The sequence below is a fragment of the Passer domesticus genome, chromosome 1 (genome assembly GCF_036417665.1).
Source record: "Passer domesticus isolate bPasDom1 chromosome 1, bPasDom1.hap1, whole genome shotgun sequence".
Taxonomy (NCBI): Eukaryota; Metazoa; Chordata; class Aves; order Passeriformes; family Passeridae; genus Passer; species Passer domesticus.
In genome coordinates, this window is record NC_087474.1 from 24,770,141 (window position 1) to 24,795,937 (window position 25,797).

The following is a 25,797-nucleotide window of genomic DNA, read 5'->3' on the forward strand; positions in this document are numbered from 1 at the left end:
GGCGGGACGCGACCGGAAGCGCGCGCGGGCGGTGCTTCCGCTTCCCCGGCGCGCCGGAAGCGCTGGTGCGCTTCCCGTTCCCCTGCGCGGGCGGCGGGGCCGCGGGCGGCGGCCGGGCCGGAGCTGCCGCGGGCCGGGCGAGCGGCGGGCTGGGTGAGCGGCGGGCCGGGTGAGCCGCGGGCCGGGCGAGCGGCTGCCGCGGGCCGGGTGAGCGGCTGCCTGGGTGAGCGGCTGCCGCGCCCGGGGGCCCACGGACGGACGGACGGACGGACGGACGGACGGAAGGAGGGTGCGAGGGTGGCGGTCTCCCGGCTCCGGTCCGCTCTCGCGGCCGCCCCCGCGCTCCGCGTCTCCTGCCCCCTGGGAACGGGCTGCGGCCGGGGGAGGGGTGGGCTGCAGGCACACAGAGGCGGCCCAAGTGCAGTAAATAATGCTGATTTTTCATACCTGCCGGTCTTGCCTGCCCTTCTCCTCTGTCATAGCAGAGGTGTGCGGGATCTGCGGGGTCTGTTTGCCTGTAGTCACGGGTAGCTGCCGGAAGCGTGAAGGGAGCTTTGGCAGTGATGTGCCCATTTGAATGTTGCTGGACCAGATACGAACCGAGTCAGGGTAGCATTGGGGCAGGTGGTGGGACTGGGAGATGTACAGTAAAATGCCAATTTGAATTTCTGTTGAAATCTTCCAAGGCAGGAAGCCTTTCTAGCCTATGGAGCAGGTTTTAGACAAAACTGCCAGACTCTAATTTTTGTCACTTAATGCTTTGTAATTAGGCAGGGAAATTCTCTGGTAGATGCTTGAGGGCGTGGCTCTTTCCCAGCGGCACACCCACGTATCTCGGGTAATGTCTTCTTGCTCAATACTGCTGTGCAGTTTGTAAACACAGCAAATCCTGTTGTCATCGGTTTGTAGGTGGCCGTGTTGGTTCTGTCTTGGTACATACATACCAGCAAAAACAGCAGGTGCTGTGAGGAGAATGCTTAAGGATTTGCCCTGAAATGTGTTATGAGATAAACTCTTGGGCTAAAAAGAATTTGGTTTTGTTTGTTTAGTGGTGATTTCAGATAAAGGGCTTGGGTTTTGATAAGGTTCCTACAAATTATTTTCTCAACAGGTTCCGTATGCATGGATATCACCTGAATCTTCTTAGCAGACCTTAAATTGTGTGTCAGCTTACCCTAGCCATGAGTGGCTCCAAACCTGATATCCTGTGGGCCCCACACCACGTGGACAGATTTGTTGTGTGCGATTCAGAGCTGAGCCTTTATCACATTGACTCTGCTGTGAGTTCAGAGCTCAAGGCAGGGTCCTTGCGGCTGTCGGAGGAAACTACGGCCACGCTGCTGTCCATAAATTCGGACACGCCGTACATGAAATGTGTGGCTTGGTATCCCAAGTACGATCCCGAGTGTCTTCTTGCTGTTGGGCAGGCCAACGGCCGGGTGGTGCTTACCAGCCTCGGGCAAGATCACAACTCAAAATCCAAAGATTTGATAGGCAAGGAGTTTGTTCCCAAGCACGCTCGGCAATGCAATACCCTGGCCTGGAACCCCCTGGATAGCAATTGGCTTGCTGCTGGCCTAGATAAACATCGGGCTGACTTTTCCGTGCTGATCTGGGATATCAGCAGCAAATACGCCCCAGAGACTGCAGTTGCTGCAGAGAAAGTGAGGCTTTCAGCAGGAGATGCGGATGCAGGCCTGGTAGTTACAAAGCCACTGTATGAATTAGGACAGAATGATGCTTGTCTCTCTCTCTGTTGGCTTCCACGGGATCAGAAACTGCTCTTAGCTGGAATGCATCGAAATCTGGCTATCTTTGATCTTAGGAACACAAGCCAAAAAATATTTGTGAACACCAAGGCTGTCCAAGGAGTGACTGTTGATCCCTATTTCCACGATCGTGTTGCTTCCTTCTATGAAGGTCAGGTTGCCATATGGGATTTAAGAAAGTTTGAAAAGCCTGTTTTGACCCTGACAGAGCAACCAAAACCCTTAACAAAAGTTGCATGGTGTCCAACAAGGACTGGACTGCTCGCTACTTTAACAAGGGATAGTAACATCATTAGACTGTATGACATGCAGCATACTCCCACCCCTATTGGAGATGAAACTGAGCCGACAATAATTGAGAGAAGTGTCCAACCCTGTGAAAATTACATTGCTTCATTTGCCTGGCATCCCACAAGTCAAAATCGAATGGTAGTAGTGACTCCCAACAGGACTATGTCCGACTTCACAGTTTTTGAAAGAATTTCTCTTGCGTGGAGCCCAGTGACATCCTTAATGTGGGCTTGTGGACGACATTTGTATGAGTGTACAGAAGAAGGAAAGGCTAGTTCCTTGGAAAAAGACATAGCAACCAAAATGCGCCTCAGAGCTCTGTCAAGGTATGGTCTTGACACTGAACAAGTTTGGAGAAATCACCTTCTAGCTGGAAATGAAGATCCTCAGCTGAAATCGCTTTGGTACACTCTGCATTATATCCTTTATTTTATTTATTTTTTGTCCTAAGGAAGTAATACACCTTTATATGTAAACCACTTACATAAAATGCTTACATAAAATGCACTAAAATATTTAAATACAATGCAACATCCTGTAAATACTTTATATCTGTTAACAGGATGTGACTTAAAATTTTTTAAAACATTTTTTTGGGAAAAATTAAACTTCCTATACATGAAAATACTTATGAAGCAGTATACTGAAGATATGGATCAAAAACTTACAGGAAACAAAGGTCCCTTAGTTTACACTGGCATTAAATCAATTGTGAAGTCATCTTTGGGTAAGAATGTTCCAACTTTGCTAAGTATTGTTGTAGTGTGTTTGCAGAATGATGCACTCATGAGTTTGTCTTTGGCAATTGTTCAAAGAGACTATTCAAAAATATAAAAACAAGGTGTTTGTGTTTTAGTAATGTAAGTTAACAATAATTTCCAGAGTTTTCAATGTTCTTGGAAAGTCAGTAATTGTGGAAGCATAGTATCCTCAGAAGTAAATATTTGAACTGTTTCAGACATTTGGGTTTTGACTCTGGCACTAAGAATTCTTGCTCCCTGCATATTATACTTTTTTTTGCATAATATTGTATTCTCTGCAGAATATTATATTTTTCAAAGCTCCACATCAGGGTGTGGTGACTTTGCTGTTGTCACTGCTGTTGTATTAAGTACATTTGTATGACTATGTTTAAATAAGCTGACCTTTTCTGAAGCGGTGATCAACCCTGGTTCATCACATTCTGCCTCTCATAGTCACTGAAATCTTCCTTAGTATAATTTATTATTTGAATACTTCTTTCTCTCTTCAGTATATGTCTTATTAATAACTATGCTTCTTGGAGCAGAAAATGAGTTTTCAGTGGTGGGAAAGCTCCTAACACATGGATGCTGGCTGAGAGCCGGTAGAGCAGTTGCTTGATGGTGTATTATGTATTTTCAATTTGAACATACTGAGAACTGTCAAATGTAACAAGTGGTAGAAGAAATGAAAAAGACTGAGAAATATGTGTCAAGCTTAGGTGCATAATTTTTAGTAGATCAAAATAATTTTGTGCATGCTGCTCCTTGCATGGAGTTGTAAGCAATGTTAAAGTACTAAAATGTGATATTCAGCTTTTGTACCCTGCTTTGTGATTGAAATCAGTGCCTTGTGCTGTGATTGCAATTGAAACTGTCATTTAAGCATGATTTAACTTATTTCCCATTTCTAGGAACAACAGAGAACCTCAGGCACAGCAGGAGTGGATCTGATAGACAGGCAGATATTATTCAATATCTGAGTGAGGAGAGATCTTTGGCTTTGCAGCTGTGTGGGTGGATAAAGAAGGGAACAGACTTAGATGTGGAACCTTTCCTAAATTCATTGGAACAGGAGGGAGACTGGGAGCGAGCAGCTGCTGTAGCACTTTTCAACTTGGACATACGGCGAGCAATACAAATTCTGAATAAAGGGGCTTCCTCGGGAAAAGGTGTGTATTGTGTTTAGTTTTTTATTGGCATTGTATCACATTAGTAGATTTTTTTCTGTTAACAGAATTATGGAAGATAGTGTGGAAAAAGTACGGAAGAGATGCCTGTTGTGTTGTAAAATTGTTGCTTGAAACACTTATATTGGAGCTTGACAAATCCTGGTGTTTCACTCATCAGACTACCATATACCGTACTGTCTATTTAAAATAGATCATATGTTTCAGAATTTCCTTCCTGATAAAAGCCTCAGAAAGACTTATGTTCAGAACTAGTGGGATTCTTTTTACTTTAATGGAGCTGCTGGGGGAAGCAGTGTCTGTCTGTGCTTTCCACAGGGAGGAGTCAGACTGGAGACATGCTATTTTCTAATTCAAGAATAAAATTGAACTTTCTGACAGAATGAATATTTTGCTTTAATAGTTTTCGTGTCTTTAGGAAACTTCTTAGCTTGAAACTATTGTATAAAATTGTTATCCTCCAGATAGGTCTGTTAAACAGTGGCTGGATATACAATCCTGTGTTTTCACTTCTTATGGATATGAATTAAGATAATGACAATCTTTTGTGATAGCTATTTCAAAATACCACAAGTAGTGTGATGTTGTTTATGGAGGCTGTCATACATGTAGATGCTAACTTACTGAACAAAGGCATTTAAAGCAGAAGCTATTGTACATGGTAGTGTATGCACATTAATTTAGGTAGTGTTAATTCTACTGCATTTTGTGTTGTATCCTGACAAAACATTGTGTTTCATATGGATGCTTTCATTTACAGTTTTAACTGGAGCTTTCTTTAAGTCCTTAGGTTGAATAATATTGTTTTACTTTTCATAAATCAGGTGATCTGAACCTTAATGTCGTAGCAATGGCTCTGTCAGGCTACACAGATGAGAAGAACTCACTTTGGAGAGAAATGTGCAGTACTCTAAGACTGCAGTTGAACAATCCCTACTTGTGTGCTATGTTTGCTTTCCTGACCAGTGAGTCGGGTTCATATGATGGTGTTTTGGTGAGTAAATTTCTGTGTTAGGTTAAAATTTCTTTATGCAATAGGAGCGTGTAGATACATGCATTTATGTAGGGAGAGTCCTATAAACTCCAATAATTAATTAAATTTAAACCTATTGTTTTATCCTGGTGCTGGCAAATAGCATATCTGTCTGTAGAAGAGACATCTCATATTAGTGAATATTGTGTTAGTGAATAAGTCATGCATGAACAGTCAAAATGTAGATTATAGTTAACACATTTTAGAGGAATTTTATTTTTAGAAACACTTTATCAAAATAATGTAAGCACTGGAAAGAAAGAGAAGAGAGATTAATAATGGAATTGTAAGCCGCAGACTAAATGCAGGGGAGTTTGCAGAACTTTTCATCAACTTTCACTTTGGAGGAGTTAGCGTACTTGATTCCTGGTTAGAGAACAGTAGAAATACCTGATTCAGTAGGAATTATTTAGCCTAGGAGAGGACTCCTGTAATGCAGCAGAGTAATCGGCCCAAAGCTGTCGAAAGTGAAGTTGTCATAATTTGATGCTCTTAGGATAATGAAAAATAAAAATGGCTAGAATCCTAGAGTAGAGAAACCTGAGTCTTTTTTTTTTTCTTCTTTCTTTCTGTCTGTCTTTGAGAGAGAATATTGTTCTCTGGATGTTGGGTAGTACTTTTACAGATTTTTTTATAGATGAACTGGCAACTAACACATAGTAAAGTGCTGTTTGTTTGGTTTTAATTTTAATTTTTCCTTCAGTGAGACCTGTTGAAGTCTGCATGAAAGATTTTGCCAAACACATCTTGTTCTGGCAATGTCAGTTACAATTTCTAATCTGAGAATATCAGAGGGAAAAATATGGGCATAGCTAAGTGTGAGAATTGATATAGAGAATTTGTTTTTTTTCTGCAGTGTCACATCTAGTAAAATGGTTAAAAAGCAGAAAATAAATACTGATACACTGCTGGACCTCAAGTGTTAATATACTTCTGAGAAATTCATTCTGGATGTTTAGTTTTTGTTTGCTTGGGGTGTTTTGTTTGCTTTGTTAACTTTCGTTTGCAATTTAAGGAAGGAATGGAGCGGTTAGGCTAGTTATTATGTAAATACAATAAGTGGAACTTGGTTTGTTTTTCTTCTGCCTATGACTTGGTGGGACCCCTGGCTATACACGCTGGAAGCACTAAGTCTTCTACAGGACTTGCAAAGTTTATTTTTGTAGAATTTCATAAACCGTGTAGGATGTGTTGTATCAGACTTTCCAGGTAGATTGTTCCCATATCTGCAGTCTTCCCCTGGTACCTGTACAAACAAGTACAAACAAAGTAAGCTGATATTTAGAGTTAGCCTTCTCCAGATGTCACATTGTCTTTGTACACAATCATGTGCATTGTATTAGTTAGACAGTAGTGCAAGTGTTTTGGTTTTTACAATGTGTTGGAAAAACGGAAACATGTATCTGATGTTAGTAATTCCCATTTTTCTCTCTGAAGTATGAAAATAATGTAGCTGTACGAGACAGAGTGGCATTTGCTTGCAAGTTCCTCAATGATGCTCAGGTAAGTTTGTGGTTGCACATTTAAACAAACTTTTAAACCGGGCTTTATTCAGAGGCAGAAGAAACTCTGGGGTAGAAGGGTGAACAGTGGAAATAACAAGTCATGAGTGATTTGGTTTTTCTTACCACAGTAAGAAAATACTATACCACACCTAATATATAAGGTGTGGTATAGTCTGGGTTTTAGTTTGTACTTCCAGCTTAATTTTTGATTTGGTTTTTGGTTGGTTGGTTTGGGGACTTTATTGGTTTTGTGGTTTTGGAGGTTTTTGTGAGTATTCATTACATGGTAGTTCAAATGCAGTTGCATTAACTGTACACCTGTTTTACTGGAGAGTATTTCTTCAGTATTTATTTCCAGGTGTTAATTTTCTCTCAAATTATGGTTTGGTCTTGCAGCAGAAATGTTTTATTTTAAATTCACCAAAGTATTCTAAGAATACATAACCTCTCTCCTTGCATTTTCTATCAGGAAGCCTAAAGTTTGTTTATAAACACTTGATTTCATGCAGTGTCATATGATATAGTAATGTAACTTTTTCTGCATAACATCCAGCAAGTAATGCAGCAGCTGTAGATGCTGTTTTTACATGTATTTCTTCATATATATGTTTTTTTATAGCTCAACAGGTTTATTGAAAAGCTGACAAATGAAATGAAAGAGGCTGGGAATTTGGAGGGAATACTGTTAACAGGGCTGACAAAAGATGGAGTTGATTTGATGGAAAGTTATGTTGATAGAACTGGAGATGTCCAGACAGCAAGCTATTGCATGCTACAGGTTAGTGTTTCACTTCAAAATAAATTTTATGGAGGAAAACAAAATGTTTCTTTATGCGGGTAGTGTTGAATCTTGTGAACTAAAAAGTGTTTTCTGTATTAAACTGGGATGATTGGTTGTTTGGTTATTTTTGTGGGGTCATCTGAAACTCAGTTTCGGGATAAATGACACTGTATTATTTCTTATATCTTGTAGTACACTTTGTAAAGGCTTTTGAAAAAGTGAGTAATATGAATTGTGTGTCTTTAATGTATGTCTAACATTTTTTCCTGCCTGCTTTAGGGTTCCCCATCAGATGTACTTAAGGATGAAAGGGTTCAGTACTGGATTGAGAACTACAGGAATCTTTTAGATGCCTGGAGGTTTTGGCATAAACGTGCAGAATTTGATATTCATAGAAGTAAGCTGGATCCCAGCTCAAAGCCTTTAGCCCAGGTAAATATAAATCCTATATGAAATATGACCAGTCCAGAAAGGAACATGGCATGGTACCTCTGTAAAAAAATCCTTGCTAGCCATATCTTGGTTTTCATGAGGATTTATGTGCAAAAGAAAGACTTCAACTTAGCCTGCCCTAAAAAAAGGAGGTGTCACTTTTTTTTTTTTTTCAAATAACAGATATTTCTGAAATTGTAACCTATCAACACTCTTCTTTTGGGGAAACTGGAAACTCATTTGATTTTTTTCCTCTCACATGCTGAAATATGAAATCAGAGATATATCACCCTGAATTCAGTGTCAGCGTGAGACTGATGCTGACTGATGGAACTAGTGCAAATTGCTTTTGTTTTAATTGAAAAAAACCTTCAAAGCTGTTTTGAAGCCCTTGAACCTGAAACTAAAGTGAACAGCAGCAACTTTTCATTATCAGTCCTAACATACAGTGACCTAAAAACTTAACGCCCTACCCAAATGCTGTCTTCTTAACATCTGGTGGCAGTTTCAGCCAACATGGTTATACCATGGCACCTTTTACTCTCTCATGTCTGCTAAGTATGGTCATTATGAGCTTTGGGGCCTGAGAGTTTCTGAGGAAAGCTGGTTTTGAATTCATTTATCAGTCATCGCTGTTTAAGCAGAGTTGTTCCAAGTGGGAGGGAGTTGAGTTTACTGCTCCTTCCTTATGTTGTTAAGATAAATAGCCCTAAAGAACTTGAAATATGTGCTCCTTGGTATCAAGTCACAACTTGTGACACAAGGGATGTAGATAAATAATATTAGGATAATCCTTATGTTGCGGATTGTAGTGTGAGTCATCTGACTATAAGGAGGGAGAGAACAAACTTTATATAGTAAGGAGAATAAACCTAATTTCTTCCATTACTGAAGATACAGCTTTTGTTATTTTAAATAATATCTTTCAAAGTTTTAGCAAATGTTTTTAAGTGCTTTTAAAGTTAGTAAGCATCATTAAGGCCTACTTCTCAGGGCTGTGTGCCTCATCTATAAGCCAGGCTGTTAAGAACTCCTTCACAAGTAGGCTTGGCTTTCCAAGGCACTTGCTAGAATATTTGGTAAATAAATGTTGATTACCTTGAATGGATTCACTCACAGGTGTAGCAAAAGTGGAATCAAACCAAAAAATTAATGGGCATCTGTTCTCTCTAGGTGTTTGTGAGTTGCAATTTCTGTGGAAAATCAATCTCTTACAGCTGTTCAGCTATTCCTCATCAGGGGCGAGGTTTTAGCCAGTATGGAGTCAGCGGTTCTCCAACCAAGTCCAAAGTTACGAGCTGTCCTGGCTGCCGAAAGCCCCTTCCCCGCTGTGCACTTTGCCTGATAAATATGGGAACACCAGTTTCCAGCTGTCCAGGTATGACACACTGGGTTTTAGTTATTCAGCTACAGTACTAGTTGGAGGCCAAATTAGCAGTTCCATTGAAATATCTTCTGTTGCACTTTGTTTTTTATTTGTGCTTATACTGTAAATATTCGTTGTCATCATTTTGGGAGAGGGACCATAATTGAGAATCCCATCTAATTTTGGGATGAAACCTTTGTTTCAATTCTTAATGGTCAGACAGTATGCATAGTTACTTGGTTCTCACAGTTTTCCGTGAGCTTGTCAGTCAAATTCCATGGTTAGACAGATGTAAAGATCCAAGCGTTGTGGGGATCAGTGTCATGAGCTTTATGACTGAAAGAAATGGAGGGTGTGTTTTCTTGAGATCAACTGTAGGCATGCTACACAAATCATTGAATGTAAATGAATTAATTTTTAGCTGGAAGAGGAAGAGTGGTGTGGTGTACTTTCTGTTAGTAAGTATGAAAGAAAGCATGGGTCATGCTGTCACAGCTAAGAGGTATTATGACTGGAACTGTTCAGTTGTAAATGCCTTTGGCTTGGCATTATATAATGTCTACATGAAAAGGATTTCAACCATTTTTTAAGTCAGTCTTATTACAGAGCCATGAGCAGCTGTACACTTGTCATGTTTATTTACCTCTTCTCATTCTTTGCTGATCTTTGTTATGACTTCTGTATTGTACTTGTTCCAGTTCATAACTTAGGTTTTGTTGACTTTTTTTTCTAAAACAGATTTCATGTGCAGCAGAACAGGCCCATAATTCACTGGACTATAAATCTATCAATAACACTTAAATCACCATTGAAAGAGATTCTGTCTATAAAACTTGTTCAGCAGGCAAGTTTAGCATATCTATAAGATGTGAAGCAACAGTTTAGCATTCTAATTCTTTTTTGGCATTCTTCCAGCTCTTAATATTTTTACTGACTTCTATTTTAAAATCACAGTGCTTTTTCACATAATGTTCCTTATTTCAAAATAATTTTAATGGTCTTGCTGAGACTGAATTGCAAATGAAGTGTAATGATTTACAGCCATGTTTGTGGGGGTGGGTTTGCCTCTGGACAGGAGGATCCAAGTCAGATGAAAAAGTGGATCTTAGCAAAGACAAGAAGTTAGCCCAGTTCAACAACTGGTTTACTTGGTGTCACAACTGTAGGCATGGTGGACATGCTGGACATATGCTGAGCTGGTTCAGGTAAGTTGATGTTAAAATTTTGTAATTTCACATGTGTGTTCTGCACTGAGTAGAACATGTCTCCTTCCCTGTATCTATAAAATCTATCATTATAAAGTTTAAATAATAAAACTGAACTGTGATACTGAGTTTTTTCTGAGATGCTACACCTCTGCACATAGTTAAATATGTAATTGCAAAATTATTTTACCTGTTTTTTCTTTTTTTGGCTGTTGCTACTTAGGGACCATACTGAGTGCCCAGTTTCTGCCTGCTCTTGTAAGTGTATGCAGCTGGATACAACAGGGAATCTCGTTCCAGCAGAGACTGTCCAGGCATAAATACTGTTAGAAAATGTTTGGCTCTCTAATGGATGTCCATCGTAGTCCAAGCAGATATTTTAGACAAAGGTAGTTTGTGACTTACTGTGAAAAAATAAATTGCTATCAAAGTACTAAAATGATGTGTGTATGACTGTGCTTGGTAGAAACAGGTGTTCCTGAAGTGAGCCTATAGGTACAGTGCATGGCCCTTATTCAGAGAACTGAAGAAGAGCACTCCTGGAATTGTGAACTCTTTGAATTTGCTAAAATGCAAAGAAAACCTTTATTTAAAAAGTTTTCAGGATAATGCTGATTGGTCCCAAAGCTGAGTTTATATGCTGTGAAAGCAGACCTTCAAAATAAACACTTGAAAAGAAGATGGCAAAGTTATGCTGTGGATTCCTCTGTTCATTGTTTGACCACTGTCTTGTATGCAAATATTTGTTTGTTTCCTTGTAGTTTATTCAACGTGCCACTGCTAACCGCCTTCTAAACATTTTTATTTTAAAGAAAAATCCTTTTCTTTCTGTTCCCAGGTTTTGTTGATAGTAAAGCAATGTCTTTACAATTCAAGTTCTTACTTAAGTAGGCTACATATCTAGCTGATGCAGATTTTAATGCTGAAGAGTTTGGGGGTTTTCTCTCCTAGCAATGACTGTATCCTAGAGAAGAGTTCCCTGAGAAGTCATGTGACTGTTTCAGTGCAGGTAAACTATAGGAGGTCGTATCTGATAAATTTTTAACTGAGTACTGTGAAGATCTGAAATCTCAAGGACTGGAGACTTGTAAATACGTAAGTTTGAAACCAAATGCAGAGTTTTGACTACAAAAATATGTGAAGACTTTGAGATAATCAGCATTTCCCTGTACTTCTGAAATATACTGAGAAGTGTGGAACCAACCTGTATAAATCCTGCTTCTGGTCACTAGTGGACACCCATCTGCTCCCAGTTTTGAGAAACTGATGAGAGTACTTCTAGATGTGTTACCAGCTGGAATTAAGATTATTTATTAACTTGAGAGAACATCAATGATATTTTGCTAATCCTGTGCTAGGAGCTAATTGGTATTGTTGTCCTTGACTTTGTAGGCAACATTCACACAAATTAGGGAAAAAACCAAACCTGTTTTAAGGTATCTGATAATAACATCAGTTTACTTGGTGTGTGTTTATTTACAGTATATGAGTTACTCAACACTTGTGTGCTATGAAATACTAAATTGAATGCTAGCAATAAACTGGTACAGTTTGCCAGGACTGTGAAAATTGGTGTTTCAAAGAGAATATATTGTAATATACCACTAGTTCTATGTGCTCTAGTGTAGTTTCAAGAAGATAAAATGTGGAAATGTACAAGATGTACGTGTACTGTGGATGTACAAGATTACATTCAGGACTTTGGGTTATATTTTCTGAGTTAGCATTAATGTTGTAATAAATCTGCATTTATTTTGATCTAAAATTGGCAAAGATAATTTTTTTAGTTAAAAATCTCAGAGGTACTTGATATTTGTAGGCATGGGAGAGCAGTTGCTTTTTTTTTTCCTTTTAGAATATTTATTTCTCATTCCAGTATTTTTGCACACTTCACATTGCTGTTGAAGAGCTCTTCAAAATGTTCTCCATTTATAAATGTAAACTGGGGCTTACTGTATGATACTCTATTTATATAAATTCAGGCAATAAAGGTTTTGGTTTTGTAAATGTAAATGAGGATTGGTAAGTGTCAAGTGTTTGCTTTTTTTTCTTGTGTAGTAACATTTAGTAAATTTGCCAGATAATTTCCATGTTGAGGTGAATGCAACTACCAACATACACTGTCTCATTTTCTCATGTAAAGAAAATTAATCTATAATATTTTCACCTCAACTATAACTGTTTGACACACACTGTGTATGTCAAATTCTATCAGTAATTTTAATTGCTCACTTTAATACTCATATCTTTGCAGTGCTTTGGATTATGAATGTGTATATTCTGGCACTAAGGGTTTTGGTTGTTGCAATTAGTAATCAGGCTTTCAGGTCAGTAGTTAAACAGTTTGCAAAATTTACAAAAAGCTCTACATTTTTTAATTACCAGATTTTTTTTCCTTGTTTTGTTTTTAAATTAACAAATCTGTCACTATTGGGGTCATTCTTGCTTTCTAACAAAAATATAGCTACACCCATTTTATTAGCTGCAGTTATTTTTTTTTGTTTACTGTTGTCTGGTAAATCTCAGCTCAACTCTTCTGAAGGTGTCCTTGCATGCTAAAATATTGTGATCCTGTGGCTCATGCTGATTACATTCCACTGTTGTAATTTTGTTAGATGCTCCAGCCTTGCAGCCCTTCCTTGATTAAGCACAAGCACTTCATCATCACACAGGCTCCTTGCTCATGAGCACCACAGGAGTTGTGCACATGCCTGTGCCCAAGCCAGGACAGCAGAGCAGGCAAGCAGGGTCAGCCAAGAGCCCAGGAAAAAGGTCTCAAGTCTCAGAAGTCAGTCATAAATATAGTGGCAGTAGTCCTGTTCCAAACAGCATGAACTTCTGGAAGTATGCCCCTTCTCCTCTCCCAGGTTCCCACCACGCATCAGCCTCCTGTCCTAAAGAAGCCACTAGCTCCTCTTCATGTCTTCCATTACCGGTCCATTACTGGCTTTGGTGAAATCCCTCTCTGGTGTTTCTGATTCAGTTGCCCTGGTGCCTCCCCTTTGGTCAGTATGCCATGAAGCCCCTACTTCCCATTTTCTTTTCTGTGAGGGCTGGCAGTTTCTCACCTTTCATCCAGTGTGTGGTGCCTGGGGCCTCTAACCATCAGGCCTGGCTGACATGGTTGTGTCTTTCCCTAGGTATTTAAAACAGCTGGCAGTTTTCAGCATGGCAGTGTAGGGAATTATGCTGATAAATGCATATATGATCTGAGCACTACTCCAGTACCAAGGATGTTTCACAGTTCCTTGCATTGCTGTGAGATTTGTACAGCCATGAAGCCAGGGTAGGCCATTTATTCACACAGACTGATGGTCTGTGGAGAAGCAGACAAATGAAAAGCATGTAAGGGAAACTTTTAGTTGTGTACAGTTTGCCCAGCCACCTTTCACTGTTGCAGGACTGCATGAATGAGAAGAATCTTGACTGACAAAGGGAAACCAGCATTTCCCACTTAGTGTGTTCAGACTTTCCCTCACGAGACCTCATCCCCCAGGCTGTCTCTGCAGTGCTAAAGCCATCTAGTGGCAGAATGCTCCACTGGGCAGGGGTGGTCTGAGTAACTGTACATATTACAGAGTATATGTACACACACAAAACACCACTTTTCTAAAGCAGAATAGAACAAAATAGTTTTAAATGCTAGGAAAACATGCATGCAGTTATTAAGAATGACATTTGATTCTACTGAGCACTTAAGTGATGATAGACAGGGCATGGTATTGTGCCACATGGACCTTGTATTGTTTGTAGGAAACTGCTTCCTACTTCCAAGACCTCCTTCCCAGTCAGAGTAACTGTGTATCTGTAACAGAGTATGTGTGTTCTAGGAGGGGAGGGGGAAAAAAATAGATCCTCTGATAACTTGATCATCCCGTCCAGTTTGTAGTGAGTTCAAAGTGCAAGTTTTTGAAACATATTCTTTGACTAGAAAAAGAGATGTCTATAAATAAGCACAAAGCTATCAGTCTTATTAAGGCACTAAATCTAACTACTAAAGCTGAAACCTGTTTGTACAGAAGTTCAAAGAACATGTCTACAGTTTACTTCAAATACTTTGAAATATTTTATTAATTCCCAGAGAATATTTCCAAAGTTCAATTTTACGTTAAATGTGCTACCTCAAGTGATGCAGAAATTTTGCTAAGTGTTGTAAGTAGCCTGGATAGTAACAAAATTGGGGACTGTTGGAAGTTCCTAAGGTTAGTCACCATGACAAGCTGGCTGAATCCTGGTACTGCTGTTTAGATGCCAACCAAGAATGAAGGCTTTCATGGGATTTCAGCTGTGCTTGAAATTCCTAAGCCTAATTCAACATCTCCCAGGTGCTTAACATCATACAAAGGCAAGAACCTTGCACTCCACTTTGTTAAATTTAACTCTGTCAGGTCAAATAGAACAGAAGTCACTACAAATCACTGAAAATAGCACTCTAACATTTAATGCTGACACAAATGGTTAAATGCAGTGAATCTTCTTTATTGGTGAAGATACCATTTTCAAGATGCAAAATACCCCTTCAATACAATAAATTTATATCAAAGCAAATTAAGTCAAAAATCTTTATATTGAAATCCACCACATTTTTTCCATACAAATTTCCTGTAACGTATCCTAGAACCTCTACCAACTAGAAAAGGATGCTTAGAAAATTTCAGTTTCTTGCAGGAGAACACTCCTCATAGATGCAAAAGGGTTAAATATATACAGTGAGTGAGACATTCATTTGTTCTCCTTGCCGAATAAATACATTTTCAAAGAAAATACTCTTCATGGGCAACACTTTGCACATGTAACAGTGTCTTTTCAGTACATCTGTTGAAAATAAATGCAACTGTTACCATGCTGTCAGGCAAGAAATCACACTACTGTTGTCTCCTCTGAAGCTCTAAACATATGCTAATAAAAATCAAGTGTTCCTCCCAGTACCAAATGGGAAGTATTCAGGGAATTCATGAATAATTTTTAGTGCTTCATTGTAGAGTTCCAGATCTGAAAAAGGGCAAAGAAAATGGTTATAATGCATAAGTTCAATTCCCCACAAGTCACTGACAACATTCAAGCACTGCTTATTTTAAAGCAGTACTACTGAGTGATCCCAGTCTCTCTCAAGCTCCCGTTTTCCCATGACAGGAACACTCATTGCTTGTTTTCTGGAGGGTTACTTTTAAACCTGCTAGCTACACAACCACTCAAGGTCCAGGGCAAGGTGAGAACCAGGTGGTCAGGAGTGGGAGAACAATCAGGCCACAGCAATGATCTAGATGGCTCCAGCATTGAGTCACTTCCTACAGTTTAACTGTAAACCACTATATTTGGTACAGAACTTTCCTCATTACACTCTTCTCTACACTCTATTCCTTATCTGGCAGCTTGAAGAAAGATCTTATCTGTAAAAAAAGGTAACTAGGCTTTCCCTTCTTATTTGCTGAAGATGAGTTCAGAACTCAAAATGAATTTGCCATAATGTATATTCTTACTTACCAAATGAACTTTTATCTTCTCTGAACTGGACATATGATGCACACATGATGGTTGCCTGATTTGTTACTCTTCCCACCACTTCAATAACTCCTGAAATCTCCTCATCCAGCTAGAAAACACACCAAAGATGAAATTAGTGACACTACATAGCTTCTGTCTTTACTGCACAGCTAGGAACTCTCCACAGCTGATGGTTTGTTCACGACAGATTCTGTTCCATGTCAAACAATACAGTACTATTGGACAGCCCAGTCACCCTCCCCCCAAAACCCCCAAAAACCTTGATCCACTTAGAGGTTTTGTAATAGCCAATTCAATACCAATTAAAAAATACAAAAATGCATCAGAGGAAAGATACTGGTTCATAAGTATATAAAACTGTGTCATTTAATCACTGAACAGAGACTAATCTAGGACACAGAACAATTCTGATTTTAATGCACTGCATTCAAACCTGTGACAATTATAGAACTCTGTAAGAGTTAAGGAGGTATCACACATTCCAGAGAGCAGTTCCAATGTTCCACATTCAGAAGATATATCTGGAAATAATTTCTTAAGTAATCTGTCAGTACGTGTTCGGAATACAAAGATACTGTCACTAATCAGCCTTTGGTGGAACAAAGGAAAAAAAGGCTAAAAATTATATCTTACACCAAAATAATACAGTTTGAATGTTTTCTTTGTTTTTAAGATACAAATTTTAACAGTGCAGTACTGTTTTGGTAATGCTCTTCCAATATCTAAGGCTTATTTTTTACTTTCTAGTAAGTCTTCTGGAAAAATTCCCTCCCCATAATTTTGGGGTCCTCTCTTGAAAGAGGGAACTAGACATGCACAAAGAGCGAAATATATTGAAAGGGTAAAAAAGTTAGAAAGCATTTTGATTAGCAAATCTTTTAAGTTTCCCCACTGACACCGGGTGAACTGGAGAGATGAACTTGGCCTTGTTTTTTTGCACACACCAGTTGCTCCCAAGGCAGTGAAACACAGATGTGCCCAGCACTACAGCTTTGCATTTACAGAATTCATCCACTTACACTGTTAGAGAAAATATTATAGAATCATTGGTCAGATGCTAACATCTGAATTTTTAACAACTAAAGGCAGGAAATGTTTTCACTAACTCAGGAAAAAGGTAAGAGATGTTTTGTTGCAGTTTGACGTCAGCAATTTTCACATTTATAAGACAAAACCCTGCCAGATTAAACTGCATTTTTCATCAACAGGGACAGACTCTTTGTCTTGAAAGACTGAGAGTACCATATGCAATTATTTCCCATGGAATTGGCAAGGTTTCTCAGCATTTAACAACTCATTCAGAGAAAAAGATGTAAATAAACACATGCGCTGAGTCAAGCTAAAGCATTTGCCATCACAATTAAAATAATTCTTTAATTACAACATTTCTAGGTGGAAAAAACATACTTACAATCAGAAGAGAATGCCAAATTATTATTACTTCAGTGGTAGGTGATAACAAAGGAAGCAGTATTTTTGTTGAGTAGCTCAAATTATATCTTATTCCCATTGCATTCATTGCTTGGGTTTTTGTTTTTTTTTTATAAGAAAGAACACTTCAAGCTAACTATGGAGTTTACTGAAAAGCTATGACAAGTGTTCTAAGAGGATGCAGCAATGTTAACTCAAAAAACTCTTGAAAACACCATGTTCTTTTTGATTATAGAAGCGATAAGAAAATGGGAAGAAAGACTGAAACTAAAATAAAGCTGATAAACGTAGTGGAATATATTACACTGTGAACAACTAATAGACAAAACAGCCAGACAGGGATATGTCTGACAAAGAATGAGTTGTCCCTTAACACCAGCTGAAAACTGATCCAGACCAAGGCAGCTCATGGGTAGGTTAGCTGAAAGGTTAGCTACAGCTTAGCTGAAAGATGCAAGAAAGAGAAGCAATGAAATACAGGTGGAAAAACTCAAAGCCTCAGGTAGGGGTTTCAGAAGAGACAAAACCTTCGCAATCCACAAGAGGCGGCATCAAGTATTTCCAAAGCATTCCTTAACTTACAGGCTCGCTCAGCTCCACAGTCGTATGCTTTCCGAGCCCATCCGTAAGCACGACAAGCTTCCCGCTAGGATGAATCTACAAAAGAACATTTAGGTCTAGAAAAAAGGCCTGTGCGCTCCAACCGGCCGCCTCGGGCAGTTCCTGCCCGCAAAGACGCGCTCGCCTCCCGCCCCGCTCCCAGGCCGCCGGGCTGCCCCGGGGCCGGCGCCAGCCTCTCCCCAGAGCTCGGGGCAGCCCATGCCCGCTCCCGGAGCCCGCCCAGCGCCCCGCGCACCTTCTCGACGCGCCCCACGAAGCAGACGGGCTGCCCGATGTGCTGCGCCAGCTGCCCCGTGGCGATGCGCGGCCGCGGCACCTCGTGGATGTCACCCATGGCTGGAGCCGCTTCCCGCCTTCCGCCCAGGGAGGGACGCGGCCCCGGGAACGCGGCGGTCGGGGCGGGACTTCCCCTCCGCCCGAGGCGACCCGGAAGCGGAGGCGGAGGCCGGTGAGAGCGGCGGCGGCGGCCGCGGGAGGGTGGGTGATGGAGGGGCGGCTGTCGGTGCTGCCGCGGCGGGGAGGGCGGCGGGGCCGAGCCCCGGGGAGGCTGGGGGAGCCGGCCGTCAGCTTCCAGCCCCCTGTCCTGTCACTTAATCCTTTGAAATCTCCCCATATTTCCCCTCCCCGGCGTTTTCCCTCTCCCTTCAGATGCTGGTTTCGCTCAGGTGTAATTTGGCAGCGTGCCCTGGCAGCCAAGAGGGCAGGAGGCGTCCTGGGTGCACCAAGCGCAGTGCAAAGAGCGGTGGTTATCCCGCTGTAGGCAGCGCTGGTGCGGCCTCACCGGGAATACACGGTAGTTCTGGGCTCTGCAGCTACATCCAGAGGAGGGAATCAAAGCTGGTGAAGGCAATGGCCTGTGAGAAACAGCTACGGACTTCGGGTTTGCCTGGTTTGGAGAAAAGCAGGCTGAGGCTTGTCCTCATCACTCTACGGTTTCCTGAGGAGGGGAAGCGGAGACGATGAGATGCTGATCTCTTCTCCCTGGTATCCAGTGGGTATCCCAGGCCATGTCGCAATAATTCAAAGCTGAGCCAGAAGAGGTTTAGATTGAACATTAGGAAGCGTTTCTTTTCTGGGAGGGTAGTCAAACACTGAAACAGGCTTTCTAGACAGGTGGTCCATGCCCCAAGCCTGTCAGCATTTAAGAGGCATTTGGACAATGCCCTTTAAAACATGCTTTAGCCACTCATCCTCCCTGAAGTGGCCAGGCAGTTGGACCAGATGATCATTGTAGATTCTTTCCAACTGAGCTACTCTATTCTATTAATTTCATTTTATTTCACCACTGAAATTGAGCTCATGCTCAATCCCCAAGTTTAGAACAACTGATGGTTGTAAGACAGATATAGCATCTGGACGTGGCACTTGCATGCATCTTGTCTTTTTCCATGTATTTTCCCAATCGATCCCTGGCATGAAGAAGTTCCTCCCAACTGCTCTTATGGCAAAGGCGACTCGCATATCCCAATCTGCATTTTACGACTTGCGTATCCCAATCTGCATTTGACGTGGTGTTGCCAGCAGGTGGAGAGAGCTGCTGCTTCCCCTCTGCTATGCACCGGTGGGGCACCGGAGTGCTGGGTGCCAGGGCACATGTGGAGGTACTGGCAAGAGGCCAGAGAAGGGTCACAGCAATGATTAAGGGACTGGACCATCTTAAACATGAAGAAAGACTGAGAGAGCTGCAACTGTTTAGCCTAGAGAGGAGAAGGCTCAGGGGGCTCTTATTAATAAATATGAATACCTGAAGGAAGGGTGCAAAGAGGACAGTCAGGCTTTATTCAGTCATGCCCAGTGAAAGGAACAGGGGCAAAAGGTACAAACTGAAACACCGCAGGTTTCTCAGGGAACATCAGGGAACACTTTTGTCCCTACAAAAGTGACCAAGCACTGGTACAGGTTGCCCAGAGAGATTATAGGGTCTCCATCCTTGGAGGTAGTCAAAGGCCACCTGGATACGGTCCTGAACAACCGGCTCTAAGATGGTTCTATTTAAGTAGGGGGTTGGACAAGATGGCCTCTGAAGTTCCCTTCCAATTGCAGCCATTCTGTGGCTGTTATTTCCTTTTCTTTTCCAGGACTGGTGTTTCAGGAAGTACTTGGAAAATCTAACTCTGGTCTGGCTTAAAAGGGCAATCACAAAACGCCCGTGTGCTGACTGTCTCTTGTAACCAGCCACGGGCCAGTTCAGCTTGCTAACCAGTACCAAGTGGTTTTTCTAAGTTGGCTGGGGCAGTGTTGTTATACGGCAGGAGCTTGTGTCAGCTTGCCCAGGAAACAAGCTGCTGCCAGAAGCTGTGCAGAGCCAGCATGTGACCAGGGAGTGCTCTGGACTTAAATCTTATGTGAGATTTAGCTGCTTGCCATCCCCTCAGTGCCACCCTGACATTCATCTGTTCGGTATTTGATTTTCAAGAGAATATCCTCATCTCCGTAGCATATCTTCAGAGATTTGAAAGGAGAGATCTCATCACTGTAGCTGTTGGAGCAAGGTGCAGCAGGCTGCTGCACAGTGGCCCTTCTAGGGCTGAAGGGTTTGAAGGGTCAGTGTCTAGCAAAACATGTTGTACAAGTTCTTACAAATGCGTGTCTGTATCACACTTAGCAGCTGTTGAAGGTTTGCTTTGTAAAGAAAATTGTTTGAAGGGAAAACAGTAGGCTTCAGCCTGTCGAGTATTGTGTTTCATTAACACCTAGCTTTCTCTTTTTGCATTTCCTGTCTTCAGGGGTTTGAATGTTTACATCAATTTAAGTGCTGCTACTTCACTCCTGGCTTTGTTTTTGTCACCTGTGCTTTTATTGTCTGACTTGGTTGTGGCTGAATTTTTATGATTCAGCCTCTTCAAGTGTTTTTATATTATGGTAATTTGGGTTGTGTAGTTCTTGTATTTCTGCTTTCCTTAAATTTTATAAAAACATCAAAAAGAAATACTAACATTTTATGCAATACAGAAAAAAAATCTTTGTTAATGTTTCATTATACATATATCCCTTTTTTTAAAATTTGGGGTTCTTGGGAACTTTCCATTCTTCTGTTTTCAAGAAATAGAAACTTAAGAACCATGACTAATGTTAATGCCAGGGAAAAGAAATTATATGACTTTTTTTTTTCCTTCTTCCTGTAGTAACTTACACTAGGCCAAAAGCTTTTAAACTGCTCTTTTGGTGTCAGAGAGAAATATTTTCAACATGCATATTCTTGACTCTTAAATTGGTTGTTTTCATGATAAGAAGGATTGTACAGGGCTGTAAACATCTTGCTCTTTTTCTGATTGCTGCTTTATTGGTGAATCATAGCAGATGGTAGTATGGAAGTGAGAATTGCTCTGATGCTGTTTTCTTTTTCCATAGATTGTATATCTTAAGCTTCTAGATGTGAAATTATGCCAGTTCTTTTTTGAGGTCAGTTTTGTGTTTTTTTCTGTCCTCATTTCATCATTTATACAATTACTGGCAGTGCCACTACAATTCTATTTTGCTGTATTACTGGGCATTGTCTCTTCATCTTAGTCTGCATCTTTGGTGTTTTTAACATTAAATTATGATTCTCCTCTGGTTTTGTGAACATTCAGAAAAGGCTGAAAAGTAATAGTAAATACACAAAGATCTTTGTTGTATAGAAAAATATTATTGGATTTAACATATTGGTTTGGCTCAAAGGTCGCCTATAGTTCTTGTTAAAGGAGACTGACAAAATGCAGGAGGAATAAATTAACCCCTTTGTGCAGCTCTGTAACTCATCTTTGTCCAGTGCCACGTATGTTCTCAGAGCCTCACAGAAAGGCAAAATATTTTTTGCAGCCTCACAGAATTGCTGTAGCTCAGAGCTTATTATTTGCTAATGACTGAAGCTGTGCCAAAAGCATTATTCTTAACTATCAGCGATTGTGTTCACTTTTTTTTTTTTGTGAGAGAGAAACATGAGGAGGAAGGGAATTGCATATTCCTACCAAGGGAGATTTTTATCTTTAGGCAGTGAATTCAATTTCAGGTCTCCTATAGAAATAAAATTAATCCCATCTGGAAGGGAAAAGTGCTGTGCTATATAGAAGAAATGACTGCAGGAATGTGGTACTATCTCTGAATGGTGGGTGTATTTTCTGTGATTTTGTGCTGACAGCTTTTTTAAAAAATCCCCACAATGAAGTGCTTTTTTTCTCAAGTATGTGTGACCATGCATCCAGGTCTCCAAACTTCAAGTTTAATTTTTACTCTGAAATGATACATGTATGAAACTGGTTGTTCTGAGCTTTCATTACCTGAAACCTCATCTTATCTACAAGTAGTAAAACTGCAGCCTGATTCTGCAAGTGCTTAAACTGTGTCCTTATCTTCAAGAGCACGAGTGTTTCCATTCAGCTCTGTGTTTCTTTGTTGGATAGGGGCTTTGTTCTGTTTTTAACATGTGATTCAAGAAATTTAGTGGTTGCATTTCCCGTTGCTGGGGAGATTTATGTTTACTTTTGAAGTAGCACAGTTGATAAGATTCTTAAAAGAGCATCACAAATGCATTGCCTGTCTACACTCTTTCCCTTATCCATGCTGTACTGTATGTAGCTTTAGTTTTTGTTTCTGTGCCAGCTCTATTTTTTGTTTCTGTGCTCCCCCCTCTGTTTTTTTTAGTCATTCTTTGTTTTTTGGTTTATGGTGTGTTCAACAAAGTTACTGAAATGTGAAAGTAATAGTTGGTGAACTCTTGCTTCCACATACCTTTCAAAGAGAAGATCTACAAGCACAACTTTTGTTTCTAAGAGGCTCCTAGAGAAGGAAACACTTCTTAATATGTGGTTTTTATACTGTCTCCCCACATTCACAGTCACAAAATACAGCAGGTACTGTTTTCTTAGTGCTGGGCTGGTGATTTTAACAGCATAAGACTTGAGGCCTGAGCTTAGGTCTTACTTTTGTTAATTTTGTTTGGTTTTCTGCTTCAGGCAAACCTATGTGTGGGTTTTGATTGTAATTTGGTTTTGGTTTTTTTGTTTTCTGTTAGAGAAATACTGCTGGCAGTAAATTAAGCTACTTCAGAAACAGAAAATTCCAAAATAAAGGTCAACACTTACGTATGTAGATAAGATGAATTCTGTGGGTTTTAGAAAAAAAATGGGATAGTGCCAACAAAAGTAAAAAATCTAGTATGTGAAAGTGCTTGTAACCTTAATTTGGCTAGATCAAATTGTCCTGATCATTAATTTACTCTGAATTTAAATGCCTATTATCTTTCAAGCAGTGACGTTTAGGTATGTTAAGTATGGAGGATTTAAAAGACTAAAAGTGCATGGTTCCCTACACAAGTCTTTTGTGCCATGTATATACTGATTAAGATGCTTTTCTTTGTGCTAGAAAGAAGGGGACATTTAGTGATAGAGCTGAAAACTGTACAATAACACAGATCTCAAAAGAGAAAAAAATGTGATTGGAGCAACTGCAGCTCTGGCACCTCGAGTGACTGACTGGAATCTGAGCCTTTACCAAAGCTATCTGTAAGATTTTGCACATCAAGTTGATTTTGCTTCTTGTCGTTGCACACTTAGGATGAAGGTAAAATTGCATTTTAAACTGTTCCACAACTGCCTCTCCTTCATACATCATTGGAGCAGAAACCTGACTCTCGAGCATTACAGCACAGGTTTTTACCACTTGAGCTATGGGACTGACAACCCTAATTGGTAGCAGGAGAAGACTTATTCCCTGAGGGCTGAAAAAGGAATATGCTGCTGGCGCCATGTGTTGAGCCTGGGTGTGGGGGGAGGTAAGGAATAAATGAGATAATTAGGAGTTTCTACTGTGTAATCTCCATGGAACTGGAAATATCAGTATTTCTCTTGCTAATGTAGGAAAATAAGTGAAAAGGAATAAAGTGTTGTAAAATAACATTTTTTAAAAATATCTGTATTCCTGGGTTGGATCACAGAATAGTTTGTTCTGTTTTTGTGCACATTCATGTCGTTTATTTGGTAGCCAGAAGTTGCACTGTGTCAGCATAAGCAAGCAGGCCAGGCTGTGGTGTATTCAGTCTTCAAGTCTCAGGTATCAGGCCACAGTTTGAATAGTTGCTGCTTTTGCCATGATCTATTTATACACTGCTCCAAGCCAGTGCTTACACTTCATACAGGACTTTCTGGAGTGTGCGATCCCTTGTAACAGCAGAATTTTAGGCAGTTTACATGAATAGTCAGTAATGAGTTGCCACAGGTCTTGGCCAGGGCAAAAAAAGTCTTGTTTATTGTATCATGAATATTTGGGTGGGGAATGAAGAATTCCAGCAAGTAGTTAATCTAGGATTCCTATATTTTTTTTTTTTAATCTTCACATTTCACAGTAGCACTCTTCACTCTTTCCCACATTCTAAAGATTCTTCTTTGTTAAATTGAGTGTGAAATAATGTTACTGAAACTTGACTCTGTATTCCTCTTTAATTCTTTACCCTGGAGTCCTTTCCACTGTTGGAGGTGTATATTAGATATTGCTGTTGATTTGTCCCTTCTCTGTAACATGTTGATGTCTGCAAAATAAACTAGGATTCTGCTGCTCAAACTCTACTTCAAAGTTGAAATTACATTATTCCACTTTCCCCAATTTTATATGGGTATTTTAGTAGAGAAGATCTTTGCATGCCTTTATTTAAGCCTTCCTCTTTGTGTTCAGCACATAATGTGTTTCAGCCAGACCACAGACTGCTCCATAGGTTGGTGTTGTCCAGGGGTCCAAGTTCAGCCTTTGAGGGTCCCTCATGGGTCTCTTCATGGGTTTTACTATGACTTTGGTCTATTTAAGCTACTCATAATTGCTTCTATGTAATCTTCCAGACCTGAGAGAGGGGATACTGAGCATTTTCTTCTGCAGTCCATGGTTTTATCTCAATTGTTTCCTTGTTTTCTTCTAGCAGTGGAGCTCTTGGCTGCCTTGTAAGATTCTTTTAATCAATTATTGTTGCAAAAACTTTGCTACAAATGATTTTGCTGCTTTTTCTTTTAAGGAAATCATTGGTTACTGTTAATCAAACATACTCAACTGTTAGGCTGTCTTTAAGATTGCTAACTGGGAAACTGAAAACAGTTACTGCAGTCTTTGAAGAGAAAGCTTGTCTAATCACAATACAAAGTAGCAAAAAAATATGAAAACATGCTAGATAAATGCTGAAAGGAGTTTCCGTCTTTAATTTTTATTGAGAAAATTTGAAGTTTTGTTAGGTTTTTTTTTGTTTGTTTGTTTTTATGATTCCTCCCCATTCATAACTTTGTATAAAAGCCTTTTGTGCTTCACTCTACTCTTGCCTCTTGAAGTTGCTATATCAACAAGGTAATCTGTCTGACACAAAAATGCCTGATATTTCAAATTGGGTAATAAAGATTAGGTATGTGGCCTTACTACATACATATGTATGTAGTGTATGATCTAGAGTGCATGATTATTTGTAACAGCAGAATTTTAGGCAGTTTATATGAATAGTCAGTACTGAGGTGCCACAGGTCTCCAGCAGGACAAAAAAAGTCTTGTTTGTGGTATCTATTGGTGAACTATCTATGGTGTCTGTTATGTGAACTTATTGTAAGTTCTGTTATTACATGTTTATTTAACATATTTTGTCTTCATTTTAGGTAACACCTTAGAAGAAAAGAAGAAGCCAAAGAGACTATGTTCAGCTTCTTCCGAAAAAGTCAAGATTCAAAAAAGGTCACAGTGCCAGAGAGAGAAGCAGATGGATTTGTTATTGTGGGTAAGTGGTGCTTCTGTGTAAAGTGATTCTTTCATCTTTGAAATTTTGAAGTTTTTTCAAGATGCTTAGACTGAATGAAATGTTAAGAGAAACCATGATAAAAAATGTTCAGTATTCTTACTTTTCCTGACAAAGTTAATTTTCCTAGTCTGCTCATTTGGACTAAATAGCTGAAGTTTTATTTACATAAGTCTGAACTTATATTCAG

General features: G+C 40.0%; 3 protein-coding genes across 10 annotated transcripts in view; 2 read left to right on the forward strand and 1 right to left on the reverse strand.

The window, feature by feature from the left end:
- Positions 1–20: 20 nt before the first annotated feature.
- Positions 21–12,325, forward strand: MIOS (meiosis regulator for oocyte development). Of its 4 annotated transcripts, none has more exons than XM_064410950.1 (11): positions 21–153; positions 1,112–2,478; positions 2,689–2,787; positions 3,715–3,972; positions 4,815–4,984; positions 6,461–6,526; positions 7,148–7,306; positions 7,589–7,741; positions 8,915–9,119; positions 10,183–10,312; positions 10,536–12,325. In XM_064410950.1, the coding sequence occupies exons 2-11, from the start codon at positions 1,182–1,184 to the stop codon at positions 10,630–10,632; spliced, it is 2,634 nt and encodes an 877-aa protein (XP_064267020.1). In that variant the 5' UTR covers positions 21–153; positions 1,112–1,181; the 3' UTR covers positions 10,633–12,325. The 4 variants fall into 4 exon arrangements, with proteins under 4 accessions (XP_064267020.1, XP_064267032.1, XP_064267039.1 ...); XM_064410962.1 differs by having other exon boundaries at positions 146–169; XM_064410969.1 differs by lacking the exon at positions 21–153 and adding an exon at positions 296–317.
- Positions 12,326–14,770: 2,445 nt separating this feature from the next.
- Positions 14,771–18,273, reverse strand: RPA3 (replication protein A3). Its single transcript, XM_064411098.1, has 4 exons — positions 18,105–18,273; positions 17,831–17,905; positions 15,797–15,905; positions 14,771–15,304 (listed from the first exon to the last, which is right to left on the reverse strand). Exons 1-4 carry the CDS (start codon positions 18,201–18,203, stop codon positions 15,222–15,224), a joined length of 366 nt encoding a protein of 121 aa, XP_064267168.1. The 5' UTR covers positions 18,204–18,273; the 3' UTR covers positions 14,771–15,221.
- The window catches only part of UMAD1 (UBAP1-MVB12-associated (UMA) domain containing 1), a 105,810-nt gene continuing 98,191 nt past the window's right edge, over positions 18,179–25,797 (forward strand). Inside the window, exons 1-2 of one of the 5 annotated variants that reach the window (XR_010357075.1) lie at positions 18,179–18,317; positions 25,471–25,589. Coding sequence is in view for 4 of the 5 variants with exons in the window: in XM_064411052.1 (XP_064267122.1) it covers positions 25,508–25,589 (82 nt within the window). In the remaining variant the exon portion in view is untranslated. Of the gene's footprint in view, positions 18,347–18,712; positions 18,861–23,512; positions 23,622–25,470; positions 25,590–25,797 lie in introns of those variants that run through there. The other 4 variants (XM_064411052.1, XM_064411062.1, XM_064411081.1 and 1 more) reach the window with 4 other exon arrangements.

What these genes read in the sequence shown, in the direction of transcription:
- MIOS (XM_064410950.1), top strand. Translation starts at nt 1,182, where the DNA reads ATGAGTGGCTCCAAACCTGATATCCTGTGGGCCCCACACCACGTGGAC. An exon ending in AATTGTGAAGTCATCTTTGG is followed by an intron (nt 2,788 to 3,714) that starts GTAAGAATGTTC and finishes TCCCATTTCTAG; the next exon opens with GAACAACAGAGAACCTCAGG. An exon ending in ACCAGTTTCCAGCTGTCCAG is followed by an intron (nt 9,120 to 10,182) that starts GTATGACACACT and finishes GCCTCTGGACAG; the next exon opens with GAGGATCCAAGTCAGATGAA.
- RPA3 (XM_064411098.1), bottom strand. Translation starts at nt 18,203, where the DNA reads ATGGGTGACATCCACGAGGTGCCGCGGCCGCGCATCGCCACGGGGCAG. An exon ending in TCGTGGGGCGCGTCGAGAAG is followed by an intron (nt 17,906 to 18,104) that starts GTGCGCGGGGCG and finishes GTTCTTTTGTAG; the next exon opens with ATTCATCCTAGCGGGAAGCT. An exon ending in AGAAGATAAAAGTTCATTTG is followed by an intron (nt 15,305 to 15,796) that starts GTAAGTAAGAAT and finishes GCCCTTTTTCAG; the next exon opens with ATCTGGAACTCTACAATGAA.